The sequence below is a fragment of the Camellia sinensis genome, chromosome 12, assembly GCF_055761805.1.
Source record: "Camellia sinensis isolate YWXY chromosome 12, ASM5576180v1, whole genome shotgun sequence".
NCBI classification, from domain to species: domain Eukaryota; kingdom Viridiplantae; phylum Streptophyta; class Magnoliopsida; order Ericales; family Theaceae; genus Camellia; species Camellia sinensis.
In genome coordinates, this window is record NC_138972.1 from 136,328,133 (window position 1) to 136,354,940 (window position 26,808).

General features: G+C 38.7%; 2 protein-coding genes across 4 annotated transcripts; one reads left to right on the forward strand and one right to left on the reverse strand.

The window, feature by feature from the left end:
• The first annotated feature begins 9,126 nt into the window (after positions 1-9,126).
• On the forward strand, positions 9,127-17,093 carry AGD2 (Pyridoxal phosphate (PLP)-dependent transferases superfamily protein). 2 transcript variants are annotated; one of them, XM_028270884.2, is made up of 10 exons: positions 9,127-9,474; positions 9,622-9,698; positions 9,930-9,997; positions 11,223-11,339; positions 12,500-12,562; positions 13,520-13,624; positions 13,822-13,872; positions 14,734-15,051; positions 15,151-15,357; positions 16,488-17,093. In XM_028270884.2, the coding sequence occupies exons 1-10, from the start codon at positions 9,392-9,394 to the stop codon at positions 16,779-16,781; spliced, it is 1,383 nt and encodes a 460-aa protein (XP_028126685.2). In that variant the 5' UTR covers positions 9,127-9,391; the 3' UTR covers positions 16,782-17,093. The 2 variants fall into 2 exon arrangements, with proteins under 2 accessions (XP_028126685.2, XP_028126684.2); XM_028270883.2 differs by having other exon boundaries at positions 9,157-9,474; positions 9,909-9,997.
• A 1,807-nt stretch (positions 17,094-18,900) lies between these two features.
• LOC114323317 (uncharacterized) lies at positions 18,901-22,335 on the reverse strand. 2 transcript variants are annotated; one of them, XM_028270886.2, is made up of 2 exons: positions 22,099-22,335; positions 18,901-20,975 (listed from the first exon to the last, which is right to left on the reverse strand). In XM_028270886.2, exon 2 carries the CDS (start codon positions 20,813-20,815, stop codon positions 19,064-19,066), a length of 1,752 nt encoding a protein of 583 aa, XP_028126687.2. In that variant the 5' UTR covers positions 20,816-20,975; positions 22,099-22,335; the 3' UTR covers positions 18,901-19,063. The 2 variants fall into 2 exon arrangements, with proteins under 2 accessions (XP_028126687.2, XP_082756100.1); XM_082899974.1 differs by lacking the exon at positions 22,099-22,335 and adding an exon at positions 22,060-22,095.
• Between the last annotated feature and the right edge of the window lie 4,473 nt (positions 22,336-26,808).

A 26,808-nucleotide genomic window follows, 5' to 3' on the forward strand; every position in this document is an offset into this window, starting at 1 on the left:
GCGGCATTGGCGACGCGGAACTTGCGCGCCCCGCCAAAGCCCCTTCAGTTAATACGATACTACAGCCCGGTGATGTGATGACGGGGTTAGCTATCACTGACCAACCCGCTTTGTCCGACACCATATCACCGAGGAGGGAAGAAATGGAACCGCTCAGCACAGAGCCTGCGGCCGACATAATACCGCAACCTGGTGATTCGCCTACGGACTTAGGCATTATGGATCAACTTCCTGAGTCTGGCGCCGAATCACCAAGGGAGGCTGAAGTGGAACCGCTCAGCACGGGACCGGAAGCCGAGCAACCGTGATCCCATCAACCTTCAAGCTTCTCAGGACCCCTCAGAGTGTTGGAAGCTCTTTGTCGGCGAAATATGGAAACTTTTTGTTGATGGAGCCTCGAACCGTCATGGTGCTGGGCTGGGTATAGTTCTGATTTCGCCAGACGGACTGATTATTGAACATTTTATCACCTTTGGCTTCCCAGCATCCAACAATGAGGCCGAGTACGAGGCGCTATTGGCCAGTCTCAAGAGCAACCTTTGGATGCAAGCATCTGAGCTAATGGTTTACAGTGATTCCCAGCTTGTGGTTAACCAAGTTTCTGGGGTTTACGAGGCAAAGGATGACAGAATGATGAAGTACCAAGCTCTGGTCAGAGACCACATCAAGCGATTTCAGGCGATCAGGGTCTAGCAGATTGGCCGAGAAGAAAACTGCCGAACAGATGAGTTGGCCGACCTTACTTCTATGGTCGACATCGCATCTCCCAACCCTCTTTTGATTGAATTCCTTTCGCGGCCCAACATTGAGGAAACCGGGCAGACAGAAGTACTCTGCACCGAGCTAGGTCCTTCTTGGATGGACCCTATAATCCTCTTTCTCAGAGAACAGACCCTTCCAGCCGACAAGAAGGAAGCGCATAAAGTGCGGGTGAAATCTGAGCGGTTTTGGCTCTCTCCATTAGGCGCTTTATACAAGAAGTCTTTCACCGGCCCCTACCTGACGTGTGTGCACCCTAACAGCGTGGAAGCCTTCCTTTTCAAAATTCACGAAGGCATCTATGGCAGTTATATAGGGGGCAAGTCCTTGGCCTACGAGCTATTTCGCAAGGCTACTAGTGGCCATGCATGCAAGCCGACGCCTAGAAATATGTTCGCAAGTGTGAGAAATGCCAGAAGTTTGCCCACCAGATCCACCAGCCGGCCAGGGAACTTCTTCTCCTCACTAGCCCTTGGCCCTTTGCGATGTGGGGGCTAGATATAGTGGGACCGCTCCCAACAGCACCAGGCAACCGGAAGTTCTTCATCGCGGCCACAGACTACTTCAGCAAATGGGTTGAAGCGGAGCCTTTGGCAGCAATCAAGGAGAAAGACGTGAAGCGGTTTGTCTGGCAGAATGTGGTCACACGGTTTGGAGTCCCCAAAATTCTGATCTCTAATAATAGCACCCAATTTGACGACTGCCTATTTAGGGGGTTCTGTGAAGATTTGAAGATCGAATTCCACAACTTTACTCCGGCTTACCCGCAGTCCAACGGTCAAGCCGAGGCTTCGAACAAGACCATTCTTGATGGACTGAAGAAGAGGCTTGAGAAAGCCAAAGGAAAGTGGGCTGAGGAACTCCCCAGTGTCCTTCGGGCATACCGAACAACCCCGTGGCGATCTACCGGGGAAACTCCTTTTGCTTTGGCATATAGCATGGAGGCGGTCATCCCTTTGGAAGTTGGTATGCCCACCCTCAGAAGTGAAAGTTTTGAGCCCGAGCTGAACGCCGAAGCCATTGCCTTGGAATTGGACCTAGTGAAAGAACGCCAGGAAAAGGCTCTTATCCATGTGGTCACCTACCAACAAGAGCTTTCAAAGAAACACAATAAAACCGTGCACCCCAAACCGTTCAAAGTGGGTGATTGGGTCTTGCGGAAGGTCATGGGCAATATCCTGATACCAGGCGAAGGCAAACTAGGGGCAAATTGGGAAGGACCCTACAAGATAACCGGTCTGGTGGGCAAGGGGGCATATCACTTGGAGGACTTGGATGGTAGAGGAATACCCCGGCCATGGAATGCAACCAACCTCAAGTTGTATTATTTCTAGCTTTTGCTCTCTTTTTTGTGTAAAGGAATTTTTTGCCTTACACTTCATGTAATATTCATTTTGTCAATATATAGAAGTGACTCAGCTTTGCCTTAGCATTGTTTGTTGCTTTGAGTTTTGCGTATTCTCAACCGAGATGTTTACTCCGGTTAAAAGAGTTGATGTTTTGCTCAACTTAGGCACCCTCAACCGAGATGTTTACTCTGATTGAAAGAGTTGATGTTTTGTTCAACTAAGGTACTCTCAACCGAGATGTTTATTCCGGTTGAAGGAGTTGATATTTTGTTCAACTTAGGTATTCACAACCGAGATGTTTACTCCGGTTGAAAGAGTTGATGTTTTGCTCAACTTAGGCACCCTCAACCGAGATGTTTACTCTGGTTGAAAGAGTTGATGTTTTGTTCAACTAAGGTACTCTCAACCGAGATGTTTATTCCAGTTAAAGGAGTTGATGTTTTGTTCAACTTAGGTATTCACAACCGAGATGTTTACTCCGGTTGAAAGAGTTGATGTTTTGCTCAACTTAGGCACCCTCAACCGAGATGTTTACTCCGGTTGAAATAGTTGATGTTTTGTTCAACTAAGGTACTCTCAACCGAGATGTTTATTCCGGTTGAAGGAGTTGATATTTTGTTCAACTTAGGTACTCTTAACCGAGATGTTTACTCCGGTTGAAAGAGTTGATTTTTGGTTCAACTAAGGTATTCTCGACCGAGATGTTTACTCTGGTTGAAGGAGTTGATGTTTTGTTCAACTTAGGTATTCTTAACGGAGATGTTTATTCCGGTTGAAAGACTTGATGTTTTGCTCAACTCTGGGTGTACTACCGAGATGACTTATTCCGGTTATATGAGTTAATTAATGAAATTTGTCTTGCCGAGATATTTTGTCCAGTTGAAGTTACTCAGCTCTAGGACCGTGCAAACACTTGGTGAAACTAGATCTTTTTCATTAATGAAAAAAGAAGTACAAAAGGAGGGGCAGAGAGCTCGGTTACATGTGCAAAGCAAAAAACAAAGAAAAAAGAAAGCTAAGCTAAGGGAAAAAGGTTGGTGAATTCATTCTCGGTTGCCTCCAAGTTGACTGTTGGAGGTTGGTCTTGGGCACCGGGCTCACATCGGTCGGGCTACTCCTGCTCTTGGTGGTCCTCTCCCTCAGCATCTGCTTCGACCTCTTCTTCAAGACCTTCCTCGGCCTCAGCTTGCAACACACTGAAGACGTCGTTGGCATATGAAATGAGATAGGTCGGTAGGAAGGCAGGTGGCGGAGTGGCAAACACGTCGGCATCAGGACCTTGACCGAGATGTTCGCAGGCAGACTTCCAGCCCGCTTTGAAATAAATGTCTTCAGTTGCGAAGACCTGCTTCTTGTAGTTGTCCTCGGCTTCCTTAAAGCCGGCGTTGTTGGCATCTTCGCACTCCTTCTCCCTTGACTTCTTGAGTGCATCCAGCTCGGCCTGGAGCTTATCTCTCTTCTTCTCGGCTTCGTCAAGCTGGCCGAGCAACCTGTTGTTGTCAGCATTGGCAATTTGCAATGAAGATTTTGCTCGGCTGAGCTCGCTTTGAAGACTCTGGACTTGGCCGGCAGTGTCATTCGCCTTCTGCCGCAGTCGATGGATTCACTCCATGACCAAGTGTTGCTTCTGGATGGCCTGTAAGAAGAAAGTTTGATCAGAGAAGAAACCGTGCAAACACTTGTAAAAATTTCAGTAGAAGATTGAAATTCTTACCCTGGTCATGGACTTCACGGCAGATTTCACCAACCGGGTGTCAAGGACGTGGTCGCTGCCAACCACGTCGCTCGGTAGCAGAAGAGCTTTTGAAAGGTCGAAGGAGAGCAAGTGCTCCTTATCACCCTTAACGGAAGGGTTAGCCGGAATGTCTTTACCCCGGTGCTTTAGCTACGGTCGCCATGATGGTGTGGGATCGGCGGTGACGGCGGGTTGCTCGGTGGTTAGCTCGGCAACCAGCTCGACAAATGGGTCTGCGCGAGGTCTTTTGCCAGCCCGGCGGCTGGAGATGCCAAGGCAACCACGGGGCCGCTGGATTGACCGGCAGCTGGCGGGTGGGTAATTATGCTCGGTATCTTGGTTGAAGTGGCTGTGAGGAGGTTCTTGATGCGGCTTCGTTTGGCCATCTCTTGTTCTTCGGTCAACCGGATTAGTGGCACGTCCGGTAGAGTTGGGTCTGGAGGAGGTGTTGGAGCACGGAGAAAGTCTGTAACTTTGCTCCGGCGCGGAGCTGAGTATCTGTAGGTTGGAGTGTAGCCGAGCAACTCGTTACAATCCCGGTGGATGTAGCGGAGCACGGTCCAGATGGCTTCTACGTTGGGATATTGGTAGTTGGCTTGCAAGGTTTGAATCGCTGCAAAGGAAACAGGAAAAATGGTTAAGTACAGAATATTGGAGAAAGGCAACTGACCGAGCAAATTAGCGCGGCTTACATGTGGAACCGAAATTTTTGCTGATGAACCAGCTCGGTACGTCGGCTGTTTCATAGTTGCCAGATACCCAGAAAAAGTCATCATCGTGTAAGTCTTTATCTGGGGTGCCGGTCACTAGTTTTTCTTTGCCCGGTCGGATTTTTAAATAATAAGCAAGGCCATCGTCGGTGTGCCCAAGCGTATATTGCCTCAGTATCTTGGCTAAACCTAAGTTGGTGCCTAGCCGGTTGTTTAGCTCGTGGACGCCGTTGATAATTCAGTAAGTGTTTGTTAATACTTGGGTGGGTGCTAGCCCGGTGCGGCGTAGAAATTCGGTCATCAAAGGGTTGACTAGGAAGCAGAGGCCTTCTTCAATTACTGACAGCACGGTGAAGGGGCATTGGTCAAGCCTGCCCCAAGGAGTTGTTTCCATCTCGGCGAGCTCTATATGGACATCTGTCGGGATACCGTATTCTTCCCTGAAGACGGCCAAGGCAGCAGTTGTGTCCACAAGGAAGCGAAATTTCCCCATGTGTGACCGACTAATTTAGCTCGGCTGAGGTGGTTTGGCACAGGCTCGGAATTAATGGCTGCTCGGTCATTGAGAGCCTCAGAATTGGTCTTTGGTCCCCTTGGACTCTGTAGGAAAACGGAGGGTAATTGTAAGTGGGAGCGCGGTCGCGCAAAACGAGCTAGACTTGAGCTCGGTCATGGATTGTGCCAAACCACCTCGGTCGTAAAGGCTAGCCAAGGAGCTCGGTCGCTCAAGCGAACCAGAGATTAGCCCGGTCGAGCGGCCAAGTCCTTTTTGCTACCCCGATTTCTACTAAGGTTGGGACAAACTAAAGATTTGCTCGGTCTGAATGATTTTTGGGATCGGATGAAGATCTGGAGCCCGGTCCGCTCCAGATCTTCATTGTTCATCAGGGAAATTGAAGAACAACGAAGAAACTAAGGGGCATTGAAGGTTTTGGGTGGGAGAGGCCCTAAAACCTACGGATTTGGGGCTATAAAGAAAAAAATATGAAATGAAAATAGTAATAACAAGGGCTGGGAGACTTACCAATGAAAGGCAGAGGCTCCTTCTTCGAACGCGAGTTCAGGGATGGCGAGAGAGAAAGGGAAAGAGCTCAGAGACGCTTGAAACGGAGGAATGTCAGTGAGAATGAATCAAAGAGGGAGGGGGCATGTTTATTGAGGAAGAAAAACCGCCCAAATTTGAATTTCAGGGGACGGCGAGGTTGGCTGCTCTAGGACCAATGGGAGATTGACACGTGACCCCATTAATGGCAGTGTTAGAGTTGAAGAGATAGGAAGGTCAGACGAAGCGTCGACCAAGCAAGATAAGGAACCGAGCGAGGAAATTAGCCCGGTTTGCCTCTTGCAAATTATCAACCGAGGAAAAGTTTATCCCGGTCGGAACAGGTAATCCCGGTCACGCTGGCGTGGACGGAATTAAGGGGCAATTGAGAGGGAAAAATATGGTCTGGATTGGGCCATGGTAATACCAAGCAAATTATGGGCCGAACACATTTGGGCCGTGGTATCCCAAGTCCACCCAGAAGTGATTTTTGCTCGGCAATGGCAAGGGCATGTGGAACCGAGCTACTTCACCTTGTCGGCACGGAGGCCGGTCAAGTAAGGGTTCCACGGTTTATGCGTTGCACGGTTGGAAAGCACGCATCCATAGCTCGGCGTGAAGGCTCATGCCTGAAGTTCGGCAGGAAGGACTTTGGTTGACCGGTATGACTAATCTCAAGCTTGGCTTCGCCGGAACGCAGTCGAGCATGGCTGGAAAGGAGCTTGGTTGTTGGGGGCACCTGGGTATGAATCGCAGCATGGCCGTTGACAGCCGAGATGCTGCAGCCCGGCAGCCGAGCTCCCAGAAGAGTGGGCTGGCAGTCGGGTTAGGTGATGATCAGCAAGATTTGTGCTGACAGATGGGGTAGCAGAACCACGTGTCGAGAGATCATTGGGAATAGATTTAGGGCGCAGAAGGTATATAAGCATGTCTGTGCGCCCCCATGTTGGGCATGAACATTTGGTAAGAGAAACACTTACACTCAACTCCTCCTCACTCTCTTTATCCTCAGGTGTGTGCTAACTTGGTCGTCGGAGGGGTTTTCTGGCCACACATCGCCGGGTAGCTCACTACTGTTGTGCACGCAGGTGATCGGACAGAAACGGAGCTTGAAAGAAAGGAATACGGGCTTGCCTGAATATTTGCTCCCCGTACAATTATACTTTTATAATATGATAGAATTAAAATTATCAAAATACACAAATAATTTAACTAAAATTAATATATATATATATATATATATATATATAAGTATTAAAATAACACTTTCTATAAAATGATAGCGCTAATATTATCAAAATAAATAATTAAAATCATACTTTAATTTTAATTTTAAATTAAATTTAAATATATGAACTCTATTTGAGAAATATTTCTTTTTCATATGTTACTAAGAATTTCAATTCTTTCTAAAGGACAAAGTTGGAGTAAAAACAAAAATGATTTCATTAACTCCTAAGGAATACCTCTATGTTTATTATTTGATTAAAAAAATAAAATAGGAGTGATATAGAGTAACGGTAAGTCTCAACATATTTAAAGATTTAATACCATAAGACATTTGCTCTCAGATGTGAGTATTATTTGAGAACAATATAATAGATCTAACTACTCAATGATATAAAAAGGCGAAGGTTAAACTAAAAAATAACGGTAGCTAGCTAACAAAATGTTTGACCAAAGAGCAAATGAAAGAAAGTTCATCGAGAAAAATGTAATTAAAGCCGAAACAAAAATATTATAATCATCACAAACAAAAGTAATTTGACCAAATAAAATTGTTTAATTGAAAGTGGACATTTTGGGATAGGGCCTAAGCAATGACATGGACGACCCTTCAAACACCCAAACTACAAACTAGCTAAGCATTTCAAAAAATGTAAACAAAAAGTTCTTCAAGAGCCTAACCAATAGCAGGAAATTATTATATTTGATTAAAGCTTGGGCTATTTGCAGCATAACAGAATTTGGCTAATTATTACTCAAAGCTTATAATTAAGGACCAAATACTATGCAATAAAAAATTACCTTTTTCTGCTCAGCAGCTTGGAGCTTTGCCTGAAGGTGCTGTCCTAGGTCTTCTTCATGCGATGAAGATTGCGAAGGACTTCAAGTTCTCGTAGAATTTCTGCAATAAATAAAAGAAAGTTAAAAAAAAAAAGATCAGTGAAACTCAGGTAGGTAGATGTTAAAAGTTAACACAAATAACAATAGAAGAATCCTCAATAACATTTTTTTTTTTTTTTTGGGATGGATTGCATAATGCAAAATGGATTCAAAGTTACAACGTTCGAGGAATTGAATATAATTAAAAAAAAATTGAAACCCTTTTTACAAACAAATTATTGCACCAAAAGACGTAAATTGCAAAAAATTCAAAATGAAATTTTTTCACACTATATCATACAGTAATGCAGTAGTCTTTGTAAAAGCGTCCCCTCCTCCGAAGAATGCCTTGGCTTTTGTAAATATAGGCCTCGTTTGGAAAGTGGTTATTTTAGTAGGTTATTTTATTTTTTGGCTATTTTAATAGGCTATTTTAGTTTTGTATTTGGGAAGATGAGATGAATTTTTAGTTGAGTTGTTGTATTGGAAAGTGTGTTGAAATGATGTTTAAATTTAAAATGACCGATTTATTCCTAACTTTTTATTTTTAAAATTGATATAAAAGGGTAAAATGGTAATTTTGCCCTTGATGTAACACTGTCCGGCTGTGACAGTATGCCTACACTGTCTGGGCAGCAACCTATTTTTTTTTTTTTTTTTTTGAAAATCAGAAAAAAAGTGTTACAGGACTGACTTTTGGGTTAATTTTCCAAAAGAGGCTATAATAGCCTCTGACCTGACTTCCCAAACACCGCCATAGAAGTCTGGATTTGAAATGAATTAGAGTCCAAGAATCTACTTTGGCTTTAGAAAATTATTGTCCTTGAAAGCAGAAATACTTTTGTTGGCCAAGAATCAACGTTATGGGTTAGACTTAGCCTGTGTTTGGCAAGTGAGTTTGTAGGCTTTTTTGGCTATTTTAGTCACAAAAAACAAAATAGGTTATTTTAGCCATAACAAACAAAACATCACATCCAACCCATAATTATTACATTCGTCTCTCACAAAAAAACTCAAAAAAGCCAAAAAGCCCTTCCCAAACCAAGCTTTTAAGCCCAGGCTAAAATAGTCAAAAAAGCTAAAAAACCAACCCACTTCCCAAACGGAGGCTTACATAATTGAATTCCCTTGTCGATGAATTGACTTGCTTTGTCGTTTTTGAAATTATTGTACTGTAAAATTATTTTCATGTACAATCTAATTTTAATTAAATTGATAATTAACATCTCCTTTAAATTCATTTATTAATTTGAACAGGTTTATATAAATTTTAACAGTAATGATAGACGGCCTGAATTTTCCAAGCTCGAATGGCTCGAATTGACCAAAACGACATCGTTTTGGACACAAAATAACACAAAACGACATCTTTTTAATTAATACGAATCATTTGAGTCGCGAATATTATGGCCACCAAACATTTTTTAAATTTTAAATAAATATAACTGTTTTCATGGATTTAGACTGAGTTTGCCCCCACTATCTCCACTCCCAGGTTTTAACCGTTTTATCTCTCACGCTGGATCCGGATCCGTGAACGTTAGGGTTTCGTAGCAGTTTTCACCCGGCGGCTCTGGCAACGTACTTCTATTGGCTGGCTGTCTAATCTGCACACTCTCACTCTAACTCTCTCTCTCTGCCCTGCAAACTAACTCTCTCTCCCTCTCTGCTGATTGATAGAAATTGAAGAATGTCGATAACCAATCGTTTGTCGACTTCGATTTCTTCATCATCCTCGGCTTTCTTAGGTCAAGACCGCCGCTTCAAAATAAGGTATTACTCTCTCTGTTTGTTTGCCGAGAAAGTTAAAAGAGAAAATAAAATAATTTTGTTTATCTTGGAATTTTACCATTCTATCACTAATCAAAACTGGTGACTAGTAGTTTGTTTTGATCCATGTATGATTAATTTCTACTGCAGACCCCAGAATGTCTTTCTTCCACCGAAAAACCCTAGGATTTGTAAATGCGTTGCAACCACGCCTACTGAGAAAACTGGTAGGGATTGCCTTTTCTTGTAATTCACTGGTCAATCACACACACACACACACACACACACACACACACAGGAAGTTCAGAATTTATTTTTGTGTTATTGGAAACACCACTCTCTTAGAAGTGTCCATACTTATTAGGTTAAAAGAAACAATTTACTTGAAAGTTGTTAGGAGAAAAGCTATCCTTTTTGACAGTCAACAATGCTAACAGTATTTGCTGCAATTTGTGAAGCTTACATGACTAAGGTCTCTCGCAATGCAAACATGGCCAAACTTCAAGCTGGATACCTGTTTCCAGAGGTTTGTCACATCTGCCTGCTAGTTCTGTGATTATGTAGCTTGTTACATTTGCCTTTCACACAGCTTGCTCTTGAGTATTGTGGGGGATAATTTATTCTTCATACCATATATGTATGTTATTTGCATGTTAACCCTATGGAGCTGTATAAATATGATCAGCTCAGGATGATACTGTAGTACATTTTTAAAAAGCATGATGAATTTGATAAGTAAGAAGGAAAATCTACCATCTACCAGAGATTAAAGGCTCAGACACTTTGCTTCACAAAATCAAATGTGTATTTTAAAAATTGATTTTTGGGGATCATTGTTTGAGAATTGCTGATCATTCATATCCGTTTGATTCCCCTCCCAGTACCCCGTACATGGATACATAGGCTTTGAACTTTTCTTCTTTAATAAATAGCTATAAACTACGAATCTTAAGATACCCATTTGGGATTCTTACTTTTAGAGTAAATTAACAATCAAAAGGATATGATCAAAATTTTAAAAAAAAATTGAAGGAAATTGTAAAATTGATCCTTTTTTTTTTTTTGGAATAAATAACACACAAAAGTCACGTATGAAAAAACAAACAAACAAAAATTACACTCTGTATATATGTAACAGATACCTGTTGCCCATGACAACATGGATATGGGCAAGTGCATGGGGGGTGCCCAACATAATAATTTGGATCCGTGCCCATACGAGTGCTAATAAAAGGAATGAAAGGACAAGTTCTTAGTTTGTTTCATAGAGTATTTTCTGATATTCATCCTTCATCACGTTGATATTTCAAGATGAATGTGGATGCCCATCTCTAAGAAGCAACTTTAACTGCAAGGTTATGTTATGTAGGTGACTGAAAAGTGATTACAGTCATAAATAATTTATTCTGTATATACTGAACTATAGGGATAAGATTGGTATGTTGCCTAGAAGCTTGCCGCTCCTGGCATATGTATTTGAATCTGGGAATGTACAATTTAAACATATATAATGTAAAAATTGTTCCCAACTTGATCGATATAGGAGAAACATGGAAAATTTTATGAAGCATCTTTATCGTCGAGATTGGTAAGTTCATATATGTAGTTCAGTTGTTGTAGCCATTGGTTTCTGTTCATGGTCCTTATTTTTTTGGCTATTAAAATGTCAGGATATATTAATTTTTTAGAGTTTGTCACCTCTGCTTGTATAGTGTAGTAAAATACCATTGATTTTCTCTGTGGGAGATTAGATTGCGAGAAGAAGGGCTGCACACATGTTGAAGTACCCTGATGCACAAGTGATAAGCCTTGGAATTGGTGACACTACTGAACCCATTCCTGAAGTTATAACTTCTGCCATGGCTAAGGTATGAAATTAGCAATTTGGCTATTTGACAAAAGCACTTTTTAGTTTCCCCAGTGTTTGTAAATGACCCAAGATTTTCAGAAATTTTATAGAGTTGTTTTTGTTTGGGGCTTACTTTGTTGAATCTATTTTTGTAACTTCTGGTTGTTAGTAATTATATTTTTTATGCATGAGATGAGAACTATTGTGGTTTCCCATTCATTTCAGCAAAATTGTCATCAATACGATTGTTGTTCTCCATCATTAATTTCAGATATTCATCCTTCGACTAGTAATTGATCCTAGCTTATTGAAAAAGTTGAAGTTTTTTAGTGTTCCAACACAGGTTTAGGTGAGCATGTTTTGGAGGCAATAAAATATTTCCACTATACAGGCTATGTGGCGAAGAAAGCTTGCACAGTGTGGTTCCCTTATCTACCCTCCCTTGCTTTAGATTGCTATTTTCAGGGTTTTGAGTGGTTGTGGCCTCTTTGCGAAAGAAAAGGAATTTCAAAGATTTATCCCCATTTTGTAGTCTATAAGCATAACTAATAAAAGATGATTGATCACTACTTTTTCCTGCCTTCACTTGTTGCCTTTTTTTTTTTTTTTTTTTCTCTTTCTTTTCTTTGGATTCCTTGGTGGGGTAGTAGGTGACCAATTGGTTATTTACAGGTCAAATCTAGTGGAATGTTGCTTTGTAACTGGCAATGTGAGGAAAAACTGAATAGTTTAATATTTGCAAACACACAAGGCATCGACTTTGCTTGGAAAATATTATGATCCTAGCCTCTGTGTAGGGTTATAGTTCTCTCACATTTGGATGCTGGAAGGTCCAGGCTGCCTGCTACTTAGTAGCCTCATGATTTTGAGAATGCAAGGACCATGCAAGCTTTAACTTCGTGAGTGCGTGTGAGTGCTTGCTTGCATGCAACAGGCCAAGCCATTGTTGATGGCCTCTTGTGGTAGCTTCTATTTAGCAATTTGTTTCTGGTGGTTAACAATTCTCCATGTGTGTGACACACTATGTGGACATATTTTGTATGAATGTTGGGATATTTCCAATCAAGAAGATGTTAAGAAAATCAATATCTGAAGTACTTTGTCAATTGACTATTAATGCTCCACTAGTTTCTGACATGTTTGATTTTCATTTTTTTTTTCTTTTCTTTTGGTTGACAGAGATCACATGGACTGTCGACAATAGAGGGTTACAGTGGTTATGGAGCTGAACAAGGTGAAAAAGTATGTGCCATTTTTTTTTGCTGTATCGACTATTTACATGTTTCACTTCACAAGCACTTTAGTTCTTTATAATGACATAGGGTTGCATGTGCAAGTTACGTGACATTCTGGTGCATAGTTATTGTCATTCCTCCTCTTTCATGTACTCATGGTTCTGAGTCAAGAGCTTGAAAGAAAACTAACAGGGGACATTTATGTGACCCAAACTTCAGTGCATGTATAATTACAAAATTAATACACTTAATGAATTGCACGGTAACACGGTTAATACCTCCAATGATCAATAGAATTGCATTTTCAGAAGTATCTCTAAAAAATATAAAATCAGTATAAGCGTGGGAGAACCTTCTTAGAAATGTCATTTATGTTTGTGCTTAAGCAAGAATTGGCATGAGGCTATACATTTAAGCACTCTTGATGTAATATGTATTAGCAATTATTTCCGTCCTAGTGGTTATAATGATGATGGTTTTGAGCCTTTACCAACCTGACATCGAATCTGTTGACTGGTTGCAATTCTGTAGCAGACTTATGTTGCACTGGTGGGCTACACTTGAATATAGTTTTTTTTTACAATATAATTGTATTAATATACAAGTTCTATAAAATTAGTGGATGGTATCTGTATGCTCATCATTGTATTGTCATTTATGTGCAGTTTTGCCTCATAGTTTTTCATTGTTGTCATCCAGCATATCTTACATTTGCATTTAAATATACATCACTATTGCCTATTAGTTTTTCATTACTGTCTCATCCAACATATTGTACATTTACATTTAAATATACAGATTACTATTACTTATTATTGCTCTTCCTTCATATTTAGAAATCTTTGTATGCTGATCCACATTGATATATTCTTCTTGCATAGAAGGTTTTATGTTATTCAATTTCTAAATCTCTGTGGTAAAAATTGAAATATGTGATGAATAACACAAAAATTTGATTTGCCAGTTATTGAGAGCTGCAATTGCTTCAACTTTTTATGCAAACCTTGGCATAGAGGAAGATGATATATTTGTTTCAGATGGTGCTAAAAGTGACATATCCCGCCTCCAGGTTTGATTTGGTTTCTCATATGTTTGTCCTGAACTTGTAATTTTGCTTTTCCTCTGGTCTTTTGTTTTTGTTTTACTCAGATCTAGTCAATGGCGGCTGTTTCTCTTCTGTGAAATTTCAAAAAAAAAAAAATCATGGACAGTGCCTTGGATTAATCAATGTTAACTTTGTCTTCCTTTGATTCTTCTTTGTGGCAGGTCCTTTTCGGCTCTGGTGTTACAATGGCAGTGCAGGATCCATCTTACCCAGTAGGTTTCCATGATTTATTAAACACAAATTTTCCCCCTCCAGTTGTACAACTTTTCATATCTTCTCTCTTCTACCTTTTGTTGTTTGCTTGACATGTGACCTTATAAAGCCAAGTTCGTCTCATTTTTATTAAGTTGGTCAGTTTTGTTTTATTTTTTAGCTTTCATTTCCAAATGATAGCTACATTTAAATTAGTGAGTTTACTAGTTTTTTACTTGCTTACAACTCACAGCATGGCTCTTGCTTATTTATAATTTACATAAACATTACAACATTTTTTCTACTTGGCATGCATTTGGACAAGTTATTTAAGTGGTTTCATTTGCAAAGCTTAAGTTTACCTTTAATGATGTTTTCAAAAATATAATTCTGAACTATGAAAAGGCATCTAGATCTGATAGTAGGTTCATCTTAATGGACTCGCTTTGGGTACTGAAATCTTCTTGCTTCCTGGGTTCCACAATCTCACCATCTAACATCATCTGATGTATTCTTTGGTTTGTAGATTTTTTGACACCAGCTACTTGATCTGCTGCTGGGTTAAGAAAATCTAGTTGGAAAAATTGATACTCTTCATGACTCTGTATCTTTCAACTACTTATCTATACTTACTTACAGGAAATAATTTAGAAGGAAAATAGTGACTTCTTTTTAGGTTCACTTGTTAGATGGTGTCAAGCAATAGAATCCCTCTTGATCAACTACATATCTTGGATTGAAATAATAATAATAATAATAACGAGAGGGGGGAAAAAATGAAGAATTAGACAATAAAAGTAGTAATCTGCACATATTGGATTTTTTTTTGTTATCTCTAGTTTATCTCTCAATAATTGTTCAATTATTCTCACCTATTGCAGGCTTATGTAGACTCAAGTGTTATTATGGGTCAGACTGGACAGTATCAAAAGGATTTCGGGTATGGAAAAATTGAATACATGAAGTGTACTCCTGAGAATGGTTTCTTTCCTGATTTATCTACTGTCTCTCGAACCGATGTCATATTTTTTTGTTCACCAAACAATCCAACTGGTTCTGCTGCAACGAGGGATCAACTGACTCAACTAGTACAGTTTGCTAAGGAAAATGGGTCAATCATAGTCTATGATTCTGCATATGCATTGTATATGTCAGATGACAACCCAAAATCCATCTTTGAAATTCCTGGTGGTCGAGAGGTAAATGTGGAACTTATAGTTGATAGTTTTATGCATATATAATTATGTGTGTATGGGCAGGTTTCTATGTATAACAAGGTCTCTCTGTGGATAGTGTAGGTTGCAATTGAAACTTCTTCGTTTTCCAAGTATGCTGGGTTCACCGGAGTTCGTTTAGGTTGGACAGTGGTTCCCAAAGAGCTTAAATTTTCAGATGGATTTCCAGTGGCCAAGGACTTCAATCGCATTGTTTGTACTTGCTTCAACGGTGCATCTAACATTGCTCAATCTGGTGGTCTTGCATGCCTTTCACCAGAAGGCCTTGAGGTACATTCCAGGTTTCATAACCCTCATTTACTATAAAGCACAGATGCTTGTAAAAAGGAGTGGTATCTGTATCATATACTGATACTTCTTGGATAGTCCTGGATACATGTGTCTGATACTTTCTAAATATATCAAAAACTTTATGTTCATTTTGAGAAGTATTGGATACTTCTCGGACAATCTAGGTCACATCCAAACTATCATGAAATTGAAATTGTAATAGTTTTTGCATATTGTTAGCGTAAACACTTTTTAAATTTTTTTTTTTTTCTTACCGAAGAAAAAGTAGTGAGATTAAAGTAGTACTTACCTTTTCAAATTTTATTAAATTAACATATTCACTAAAAAAAGTAAACTGACTATTGAGTCTTGAACTAATATCTATTTCTTAAATAATGATTTCTCGTTATACTTAGTATAAGATAATACTGACAATCTTTAAAATAAAAATTCAATGTATTCTGGCCTAAGAAGTACAGGCACTTCTGAAAAGATGGTGTATCGGTGTCGTGTCCATGTTGGACACTTTGCTTACACATGTACGACACTCATCCAAACGTGTTCCATTTTTTTAAAAAGAAATTAGACTTGGACACTCTTTGAACACTTGGAGGACACACGTATCCGTTTCTTAAACACACGTTCATTGATTAGACACACACGAAATTAATTATAAGTTTGAACAAAATAACTTAGAATGCGATGATAAAAGAAATACAATGTCAATTTATAAAAATTAGTATTATACTACATTTATTTATTGTCTCAGAAGTATATATTCATATATATGACATATAATAAACATATAAAATTATATATTATGTGTGCGTGTCTCTCACGTGTCGTGTCGTGTCCTGTATTTTTTAAAACTTTCCGTGTCGGTGTGTCCGTGTCGTATTTGTGTTGTGTCATGTGTCTGTGTCTATACTTTTTAGATTCTGGCTATACCCATATCTTTTTTTTTTAGTTTTTGTCATGTATATTTCTGTATCCATATCCCTATCCATATTTCGTAACTCATTTAGTTTCTATCACCAAGTATGTTTTTGTCAAATCCCATTTTCATCTTCTTGGCAACTATATTGAAGAATCCAACTTGAACTGATTTCATCAATTTCACCACTGTACAGGCTATGCAGGAGGTGATTGGTTTCTACAAAGAAAACACTGAGATTATAGTCGAAACGTTCACTTCGCTTGGTTTTAATGTGTACGGAGGGAAAAATGCACCATACGTGTGGGTTCACTTTCCTGGACAAAACTCGTGGGACGTGTTCAGTGAGATTCTTGAGAAGACCCATGTTGTTACAACGCCTGGCAGTGGTTTTGGACCTGGCGGTGAAGGTTTCGTTAGGGTTAGTGCCTTCGGTCATAGGGCCAATGTGTTAGAAGCATGTAGAAGATTCAAGGAGTTGTACAAGTGAAGGAAGGTTTCACCTACCTCCATCATGTTCCATGTTTTCTGTGATTGTAGGATCTTAGCGGGTTGTTGAAAATACTTAAATGTCAGTGATTTCGTTTGAAGATCAAGTTTACAAAAGTTGAATTTTGTTCTCTGATGTGAAAATTTGTTTAGCTTTGGAGAGATAGATCTCTTTTATGTATGGTTGATAACAAACTGCCATACTTGTCTGGAATAATTGTGAAATATTTAGACTATTATGTAGTCCATGCTCTTACTCTAATTTGACTTGATATATGCATCTACACAATCAGGGTTGGAGCCCTTTGGATCATATCTATTGATCGTTTTTCCAGGTACGCCCTAGCAATGATATAAACCACTAAAAGTGGTGCTCTAAACTAGCACTAATGAGTTAGCATTTCTTTAAAAAAATAAAATAAAATAAAAAACAGGCACAACAGCACTGTGGCAGTGGGTGGAACTCACTATCACATCATTAGTGATAGCAATAATTAGTGCTCTCATTCATTTTTCCTGTTATATAATACGAACAAAATAAACTTCAAATACGGTTGGAAATTGTCTGAAGATTTCAAGCTATTATATGTTCAGATATTTCGATTTGTCCAAATCGACTGAACCGAATCGAATCAATTCGTCGCATTTTGGACAGATGTGTGATGACGAGTGGACGGTTATAGATTGATTTTTTTCAATCTTCCTAGTTTTAGACGGATGGTGGATTTGAGATTTCATTGGCTGTAATTAAACTGCCAAACTGCAAGCATTTCTAGTAATTTGTAAGACTTTGTATTTTCAATTTGTTTAGATATTCTGTTTGTATTTTCAATTGAAAAAAAGTTAAGATATTTTGTTGTGTTTTCAATTTGGAAATTCTTTTATCAAATAGCAAGAGTTGATTGAGATTTCATTGGCTGTAACTAAACTGCCAAACTGCAAGCATTTCTAGTAATTTGTAAGACTTTGTATTTTCAATTTGTTTAGATATTCTGTTTGTATTTTCAATTGAAAAAAAGTTAAGATATTTTGTTGTGTTTTCAATTTGGAAATTCTTTTATCAAATAGCAAGAGTTGATATTTGGTATTTTTGTGTGGAAAATATAAGGTTTAATTTTATCATTTTTTAAAAAAATCAAATTAAATAGTTTTTGAATAAAAAAAAATAATGGAATAGTTTTGATAATTTATGGTTTTCTTATATGTATTTATTATTGGTATTTGATAATTTACTTGATAATCTTTTGGTTATGTTGAGTTGAATTGTTATTAAAAAAAAATGTTGACAAGTTATATTTTGTTCAAAATTTGTAAAAATTTAAACCGTCAAATCAACTCGCATTCATCTATCAATCCACTTAATCCGCATCTATCAATTCAGCGAACAGATGCGAATTGATTTTTTCTAATCCATCCGTCCGAAGGACGGATGATGGATTAGAAATTTTCTGATCACAACCGAACCGCGAACACTCCTAGTCCAAATAATGAAATTCAATACTTCAGTGTCGTGTTGATTATTTTTGGTTAAAAAATACTTTGTTGGGGACACATGTTTCAAAACAAGTAAGAGTGGTTACAGATAATGGCTAAAAGTGATTGTCAGCGAGTGGGAGTTGACAGTGAAAGGTGTAGTTGACGACGGGGTCACTAGCTGCAGAGTGGTTAGAGGGGATTGCCTGTGGAGAAGGGCAGTGGCCAGAAGGCGTGGCCAGGTGTAGTGATGGGTGGTGCCAAAGGGATAGAAAAGGAAGGAAAGAAAATTTATTTTCAATATGAGTGAAATTTAATTCGAAGAAATTAATAAATTTAATAATTTGTTTATAATTTTTTGTGAGTGAAAATAGATCGCAAACAAACTTTCATTTATAATTTTGAAAATTTATTGTAAATATAAATATAAATAAACTCAAAATCGTAAACATAAACAATACAGAACGGAAAAATCATATTTTTCTGTATTTTTTATTTATTTATTTATTTTCCAAGTCACCAAGAAGGCAACAGTGAAATTTCACTGAAGGTAGGACGAGCTGTTGTGAAATCTCCCATCATAAAGCCTCATGACCTTTTTCTCCATCTTGTTTAAACATTACTCTTAACACTTCAAAATCCTACTGTTTCTAGATTCAAATTACATATTCATTATAAATAATTTAACATCCTATGTCACAGCACCCTCAACAACTAGTAACCCTACAACAGATCAAACACTACAGTAGGCTCTACTCAACATCATATGAATTCATGTAATCTTACAAACACAAAAAACTAAAAATCTACTTAACATTGTTCTATACTCTTCATTATCTGTGCTTTGCAAGTAGTCTTATAGTGTCCTGTTTGGTTGCACCGGCTACAATGCACTGTATGCTTCTCCCGATTGAAGTCCTCTACACAAATTCGCTTCTTTTCCGGCCGTCCTGGCGGTCGCCGGAACTTTGGAGGCCGCACAACTCGCACGTCCTCATCCATAGTAACCTCACCTTCCTTCTTCCATTCAATTTTACCAGGGATTGGGTGTATATCTTCCGAGTACGTCTCGCAATAACTAGCTACAGTAAAACACCTCTCGATAAACGCATACACATCTTTTCTAGCTGAGATAAGTGCTGCAACGGCATGAGAGCATGGTATTCCATACAGCTGCCAATCGCGGCAAGAACAACAGTGGGTCCCAATATTCACAATTTCCGATCGCTCTGCTGATAGAACCTCAAATTCTACCTCATCTGATCGAAGGACTTGATACGTGGACGCACGATTGATCGCCTCCGCTATACGCTTCTCAGCACTAGGGGTGAGCATGGATAACCATGAGTTACTCTTTGCACGCCGATCTGCAAACTCAGCCGCCAATTTACTATGAATCCGCTCAATCACCTGAATTATGGGAAGCTCCAGTGTTTCCAGAATCCATCCATTGAAGTCCTCGATATTTGAGGAGAGGTGACCATACCGTGTTCCCTCAAAATACACCAGTGCCCAGCGGGAAGGTGGAAACTGTTGAAGCCACTTTGCAGCTTCGGAAGAAACCTCCTCGATTTCTGCCAATCTCTCTTTGAAACCAATGGTAGTGGTTGAATATGCAGCTTTCCACAGAAGATGGACAAGTCTCGAATTCTTGAACTCTTTGCCAATGCTTTCACTCAAGTGCTTCATGCAAAATGCATGAGAAGAACCGGGAAATTTCCTTTTCACAGCATCTACTATGCCCTTTTGTCCATCTGACAAAAATGTAAGGTCCAGGATCTTCTCTGTGTTCGCCTCTAGAGCCTTGTGTAACTCCGACAAAAACCACATCCAGTTCTCATCATTTTCAACATCAACTACGCCAAAAGCAAGGGGAAACAACCCGCCATCAGCATCGAAAGAAGTAGCTGAAAGTAAGGTCCCAAGATATTTGTTCTTGAGTTGGATTCCACCAAGGCCAACAATGGGCAAACAACCATTTAAAAACCCATATATAGAAGCATAAAAGGAAACAAAAAGGCGTTGAAACCGATTATCTGCACTTGCAGTGAAAACCTCAGCAGCACTTCCTGGATTGTTTTTCTTTATTTGCTCACAGTATGAAGGGAGGAGGCAATAGCCTTCTTCAGAAGAGCCGTAAATTGCCGCAAGCCCTCGTTCCTTGGCACGCCAAGCTTGCTTATATGGTATCATAATCCCGTACTGTTTGTGGATGTCGTGCAAAATATCTTTTGGTTTGTAGTTTACGTTGTCTCGGAGTCTTTCCTCTATGAAGTTCACTATCCAATCAACAGAAGCCTGGTGATGCCCATTTTGGGCATTTTTCCCACAAGTATGTGTCGGTTCAATGCTTCTGATTGTGAAGGTTGGAGCATTAGAAAGCTTAACAGCACGGATGCGCCATGGACAACCTTCTGTGGCACACTTTGCAAAGTAACGAATGAGGTCGCTTTTTACAATACGAAGCTCAAAGTGTTGTGCGATTGCTGCTTCTTTAATTGCCTTGCGAAAGGCCTTGACATCAGGGAACTCTTGACCAACAATGAAATTGTGATCCTCCATAAGCTAACACATCGATTCAAAGCTCCACTTTTCAAAATCAGTTCAGATTTTGATGCACAGGACGGTGGGAGAGCAAAGATGCTTTAAAGACAAACTTGCTTAACAATGGATATAGTGAAACATTCTAGACGAACACAGTGAGCGATCAGCTGGAAGGAAACTGAAACAAGAACAAAGGAAACAGATTTACATTCAGGCACGACAAAAATCACTCTCATCCAAACAAAAACCTTACACTATCTCACTAATCAGCGGGAAAACAATAAGCTTGAAACTCTAAGTAATAACACAAGCAATATACATATTGACAAACCACATGTTTTTCATGTTTCTTTATAATGTGATTAGCAAGTCATGCCCGTGAAAATCTCATCTCACGAAACAGACATGATTGTCCAGAAGGGTCCAAAAGCACCATCCCCAGGAGGGTTTAGAAAAATATCTCCATTTGACAATTAAATTCTATCACCAAATAGTCCACCATCCATAAAATGATTACCCGTTTCATCCTAGTCTAAGTTTCGTGTCAATCTAATCGTTCTCATTCAAGAAAAACATAATTATCATACATTCTTTAGATTGGCACTTGGCAGTACAAATTTCACAGATAAGCAAAAGATAAATTTGCATTTTCTCCACAACCCATCCCACCCCACAGTAGTAAGTAAAAATTAAGAACTAATTTGTTCACTTCTTTCCACATAAAGATTAAAAATAAATAAAGCATTTAAAAAATTCTCAAAACACAAACATACATGTACATGCATAACATGTATGTATAATCAATAGTATTATGTGCATAGAAAAGTAGAAAGAAAAATCAATATGTGGTCTAGATTATTGTGATTTTCTTTTTTATGCTACCATGTTAAAACTAACAATCAACGGTCTGAATTGAAACCAGAAGACCCATAAAAAAAAAAACAAAAAAAACAAAAAAAAAAAACCACTTCACCAAGTGAAATCAAGTTTTAATATTAAAAATAAAAAATAAAAAAAATAAAAGAAAAGGAAAGAAAATAATTTTCAATTAATAGCTAAAAAAACTATCATTGACTTATCAGAAATTAATTAGATATTGCTAATGGAAATCGAATTAGAAATGAAGGATCACAGATGAACAAATCATCATAAAAGATCTAATGAAAAATAGAAGAAGCAGTATGATCTGAAGTATATTGACTTAGAATCACACACAAGAAAAAATTTAAAAAAAAAAAAAAAACATATATCTATACACACACTTGTATAGTGAGAGAAGTCGATCTGGATCGTGAACTGACCTGGAATGAAACCATGAGAACGTGCCGCTGCGATTGTAGAGAGAGGAGTTTACAGAGAGAGATTGGTGAGGGGAGAGAGAGAGAGAGGGGGGGAGGGGGGGTGATTGGGGATTCTGACGAAAGATTAGGGTTGATTGGGTCAGAATGGGGGTTGGGATTGCCATTTTGCTGTGAATGTTGGGGTGTTTCTGTCATTTTGAAAAATTATCTCTTTCTCTACCTTCAGTCAACGACCCTGATCCCAGGGTAAACGTAGAGCGTAGCACACGTATATCATTTCAATTGTACGGACACACAAATTATTCGTACCTTCAATTAATTTCTTATTTCATTTTCATATTAATTTTTAATTATCCCTCAATTATAATTGTCTTGCTAAATAGAGAAAAAAAAAAAAAAAAAAAACTTCCCTATAGATCTTAATAGGTAGATTTATTATTTAATAGATTTTATAATACTTAATGATATTTTTATCAAATACTATTAAAAAAAGTCGCTAATTATTAATTTACAGTGATAGTTTAAAAATTGTCACAAAAAATATCACTAATTATAAGTTTTAACGACATTTTAAAAAAATCTTCATAAAAAAAGTCATTAACTTTCAAGTTTTAGAGACAGTTTGAAAATTTTGTCATAGAAAAACGTTACTAGTTATAAGTTTTAGCGATAATTTATAAAAATCATAACAAAAAAGTCACTAATTATTAATTTTTAACGACATATACAAAAATATAGTTTAAAAATTTATTTTTAATAACGATTTTAATAAGACTTATTTTCAATAAGATTTGATGGAAATTAAGTTCAATTTTTAAGATTTATTGATAATTTATCCCAAAAAAAAAATCTTCGTCACTCTTTTGAATTACCATAGATCAACTAAAATGATACTATATATTTGCATCAATTTTGAGAATTTTTTTGGGCAAACTCCTTACTAACAGCATGAGAATGAAAAGAGATCTTTTAATAATTCTTGTTGCCCCTTTTGTAATGAAACCGAAGATCTCAATCATCTGTTTAGAGTTTGCTTCAAAGCTAAGGAAGTTTGGACTGCTGTCCGCAACCAACACTGGTATTTGTAGATGATTAATGAGAACTGGACGCATTGGCTGCTATATAACTCCAAAACAAATGACAAATTTGGGACCAAGTCTTCGTGGAGCATTGTTTTCTTGGTCACCTTATGGAAAATTTGGAAAAATAGGAACCTGGAAGTGTTTGAAAACAAACTGCCTAATCAATTTGCTAGCGTGAAATTTATATTTGATTATTCTACTGAAATTGATTATGTTTTCAGTACTTTTATTATTAATCCTAGGCCTCCATTTAGACTAATTAATTGGCATTGCTCTTCTATAGGTACCCTGAAACTGAACACGAATAGAAGCAAATGGAGCAAGGGACCAAATGGCTTTGGTGGTCTCATTCACGATGAGATGGGAGGTTGGATTTGTGGATATTATGGGAGGATGGACAGCTGCACCAATCTTGAAGCTGAATTATGGGCAGTGTATAAAGGACTAACAATTATTCTCCAAAAAGGCTTTCAACAAAGTGATTATAGAAATGGATGTTCAGAAAGTAGTCAAGCTGCTTGTTGAAGACCCTGGAGACAAACATCCTTATAAAGGTCTGGTGGAAGATGCAAGGATCATATTCAATGGCTGCTAATGCACTGCTCAACATGTCTATCGTGAAAGAAATTTATGTGTTAGCCAAGTTGGGAGCTGTACAACTTGAAGATATATTAGTTGTTAAGGACCCCCTAACTGAGATCAGAGAGCTGCTAATGGCTGTTATGTTGGAGATGGTGTAGACGCGCTCCTGGGAACTCCCCGACATCTGCGCATGCGCCTGCGAGGGCGAACGCGAATCTCGTCTTGTTCTCTGAGCTACTACAGTTCGGACTCAAATGTCACGGTTCTGAATCTAATATCACAATGTGCGATGTGAGATCGATAAATCACCAAAGAGTCCAAATTCGGCAAATAGTTTTGAAAAACTGATTTTTATAAAGAAGTGCCAAACATGGACTGCTTTGCCAGATACAGAGTCGCCACCTAAATATTTTATTTTTTTGGGGAATTTAGAAAACCCTAACTCGTACCTAAGACCACGTGTCCGTCATCACCAAAATTGTCTCGGCTTGGGAACTTGGGTACGAGAGGGGAAGGTCATGCAATGAGCACCTTCGCTCGCCCGATCAAAGATCGGCCTGTACTAAGCATGATATTTTGTTTTTGAAAACACATGTGCTTTTATTCTGATTAATTAGCTAATCTTACTACGTGATGCGCACGACAAACAAGTATAGACTAGATCGCCTAATTTGAAACAAAACATTGCATGTTCATTTTGTTGAAAACGGTTTGAAGTTTGCTACTCGCAAGTAGGCTAAATTGGGGATTTGATGAATTGTTCAAATTCAAGTAATCCAACCTTCACCCACAGACATTTAGGCAGTTATAGCAAATAAGCAATTAGCCCCATGGCAAGCATGCTTTCATGGTAGCATTAACACATATACAGTATACTAAAGCGTAAACACTCACAGTGTACTCCGAGCCAAAATAGAGAACTAGTTAGAATCATGCATGATTCTAGTTCATGTTAAGATGGCTAATGCAACACATGCAAAAATGTAACTAAAATAGGCTCGGCTATTCTAGAATGACATGTGAAATGCAACTTGGTACATGTATTCAAATTGGAATTGAAATACAATGCAGTTAGTATGATGCGCGGAGCCCAGTGCATGCAATACAGATAAATGGATGCACGCATGCAAGCATAAGGTATGCTAAATGAAATATGTCCTAAAACTAACCATTGTAAGCGGTTAAGTAAAAAGGAGAAAGAAATGGGGGTTGGAAGACATACATCACACACACGCACGCTTATTACAACATTAAGCCCTCTCGAGGGAGGGACCGAATAAAGAGCTAACTAGCTAATCTAAGCTAATTAAACTAATTATTACAAAACAAACTAATTAACTAATCCTACTTAACTAATTATTACAAAACAAATTTAAATAGTTAAACGCATTAACTATTAAAGTACAAAACAAAGCAAAAGCTAGCTATCTAAGCATGGCAGCTAAGGAAAGCAGTAAATCAAGAGCGTCAGAGGGAGAGGAATGCATGCAAGCCCAGTCACCTTGTTCGGAAATCCAATGCGATGCCCCGATTTGCCTCTGTTTTCATTTGTCCTCAAAACCTTGCACCAAGCTCCAGAAAGCTGAAACTCCACCTTGGGAGACCTGTGGGAGGGTGGCCGAGCACTTTTGGTCTCTCCAGCCACCTGCCGACCACTTTCCTTGCAGAAAGCTAGAAAAAGTGGTCGGCCAGCTAGTTTTTCTGGCTGGCAGACCAGTTATTGTTGCTGAACTACAATTTGCTGCAACAGAGAGCAAGAAAGGACATGGTAATGTATTTGCAAGATATGTGTGCAAAACCACCCTCCCTATCATGTCATGAACTCAAGGGAGTGTGGTTCTCGACCCTCGGGCCACCAATGACGCATTTCAATGCATGATGGCCGAGAGGCAAAGTTGCACAATTCAATATAAAATGAATGCACAAGTAAACACATAAAGCCTAAAACTCTATCATGTATGATCAAGAGCGTCGGCGACTAAGAATTGAGGCACGTTTCATCACTTTAAGTATGAAACGTCCCTCTTTTTCCGTGTTTAGACTAACACTTATTCCAAACACAATGCAACACATAACATGGCATGCACAATGCTCTGTAACATGGAGTATGCAAAAATGCAATGCAACTCAAGTATGCAAACATACAATACAATGAAACAAGCATGCAAACAACATGCAAGGGACAAGCATGCAAACAACATGCAAGACAACATGATCAAACTACCAATGCTAAGGGCATGCATACTCAATGTAAGGCAACATAAGCATGCACAATGCAAACAACATGGCATACACAATGTAATTACATGGCATACTCGATGCAAAGAATAACATGGCATACTCGATGTAATGTGACATGATCAACTTAACAAAGCTAATGACATGCAAATAATGCTAATGCATGCATACACAATGCAATGCAACAAGGATAACTTATCAATGCTAGGGACATGCATACTCAATGCAAGGCAAAATAAGCATGCAAACAACATGTAAATAAACATGTTAAATGGACTTAAACCAAAAAGGGGTAGACCTCAGTCATGCCCAAATCAGTGGCCATAACACCAAAACGAAGAAACAAAAAACAAAGCATGCATGCACAATGTATTGGCCAACCAAGTAGGCCTAAGAGCACAACTCTCAAAAGTGCTTAAGGAGTGATAAATGCGGAAGTGTAACAACACTAAATGTACTGAAATAAGGTAAGAAATGATGCTAAATCATTCAAACTAACACAAGTATAGCATGCGAAAGTCCTAAAGCATGAAAGCTAATAAGAGGACTACCAAAGAGGCATGCAATACATGGAAAATATGCATGAACTAACCATAGACAGAGCTTAATTAGGTCTAAACAAAGACCAAAACACGCTAAGATGGAGGCCCAAATGCCTAGGCAAGATGGCATACATGCTAGGTCATAAGTAAGGCAACAATGCACAACACTTAAAGGCATTCAAAGCATGAAAGAAGTGGGAACATGGCAATGCTATAAGCTCTGAAATGAAGTATTAAATGATACCAAATCATTTAAATAGCTCAAA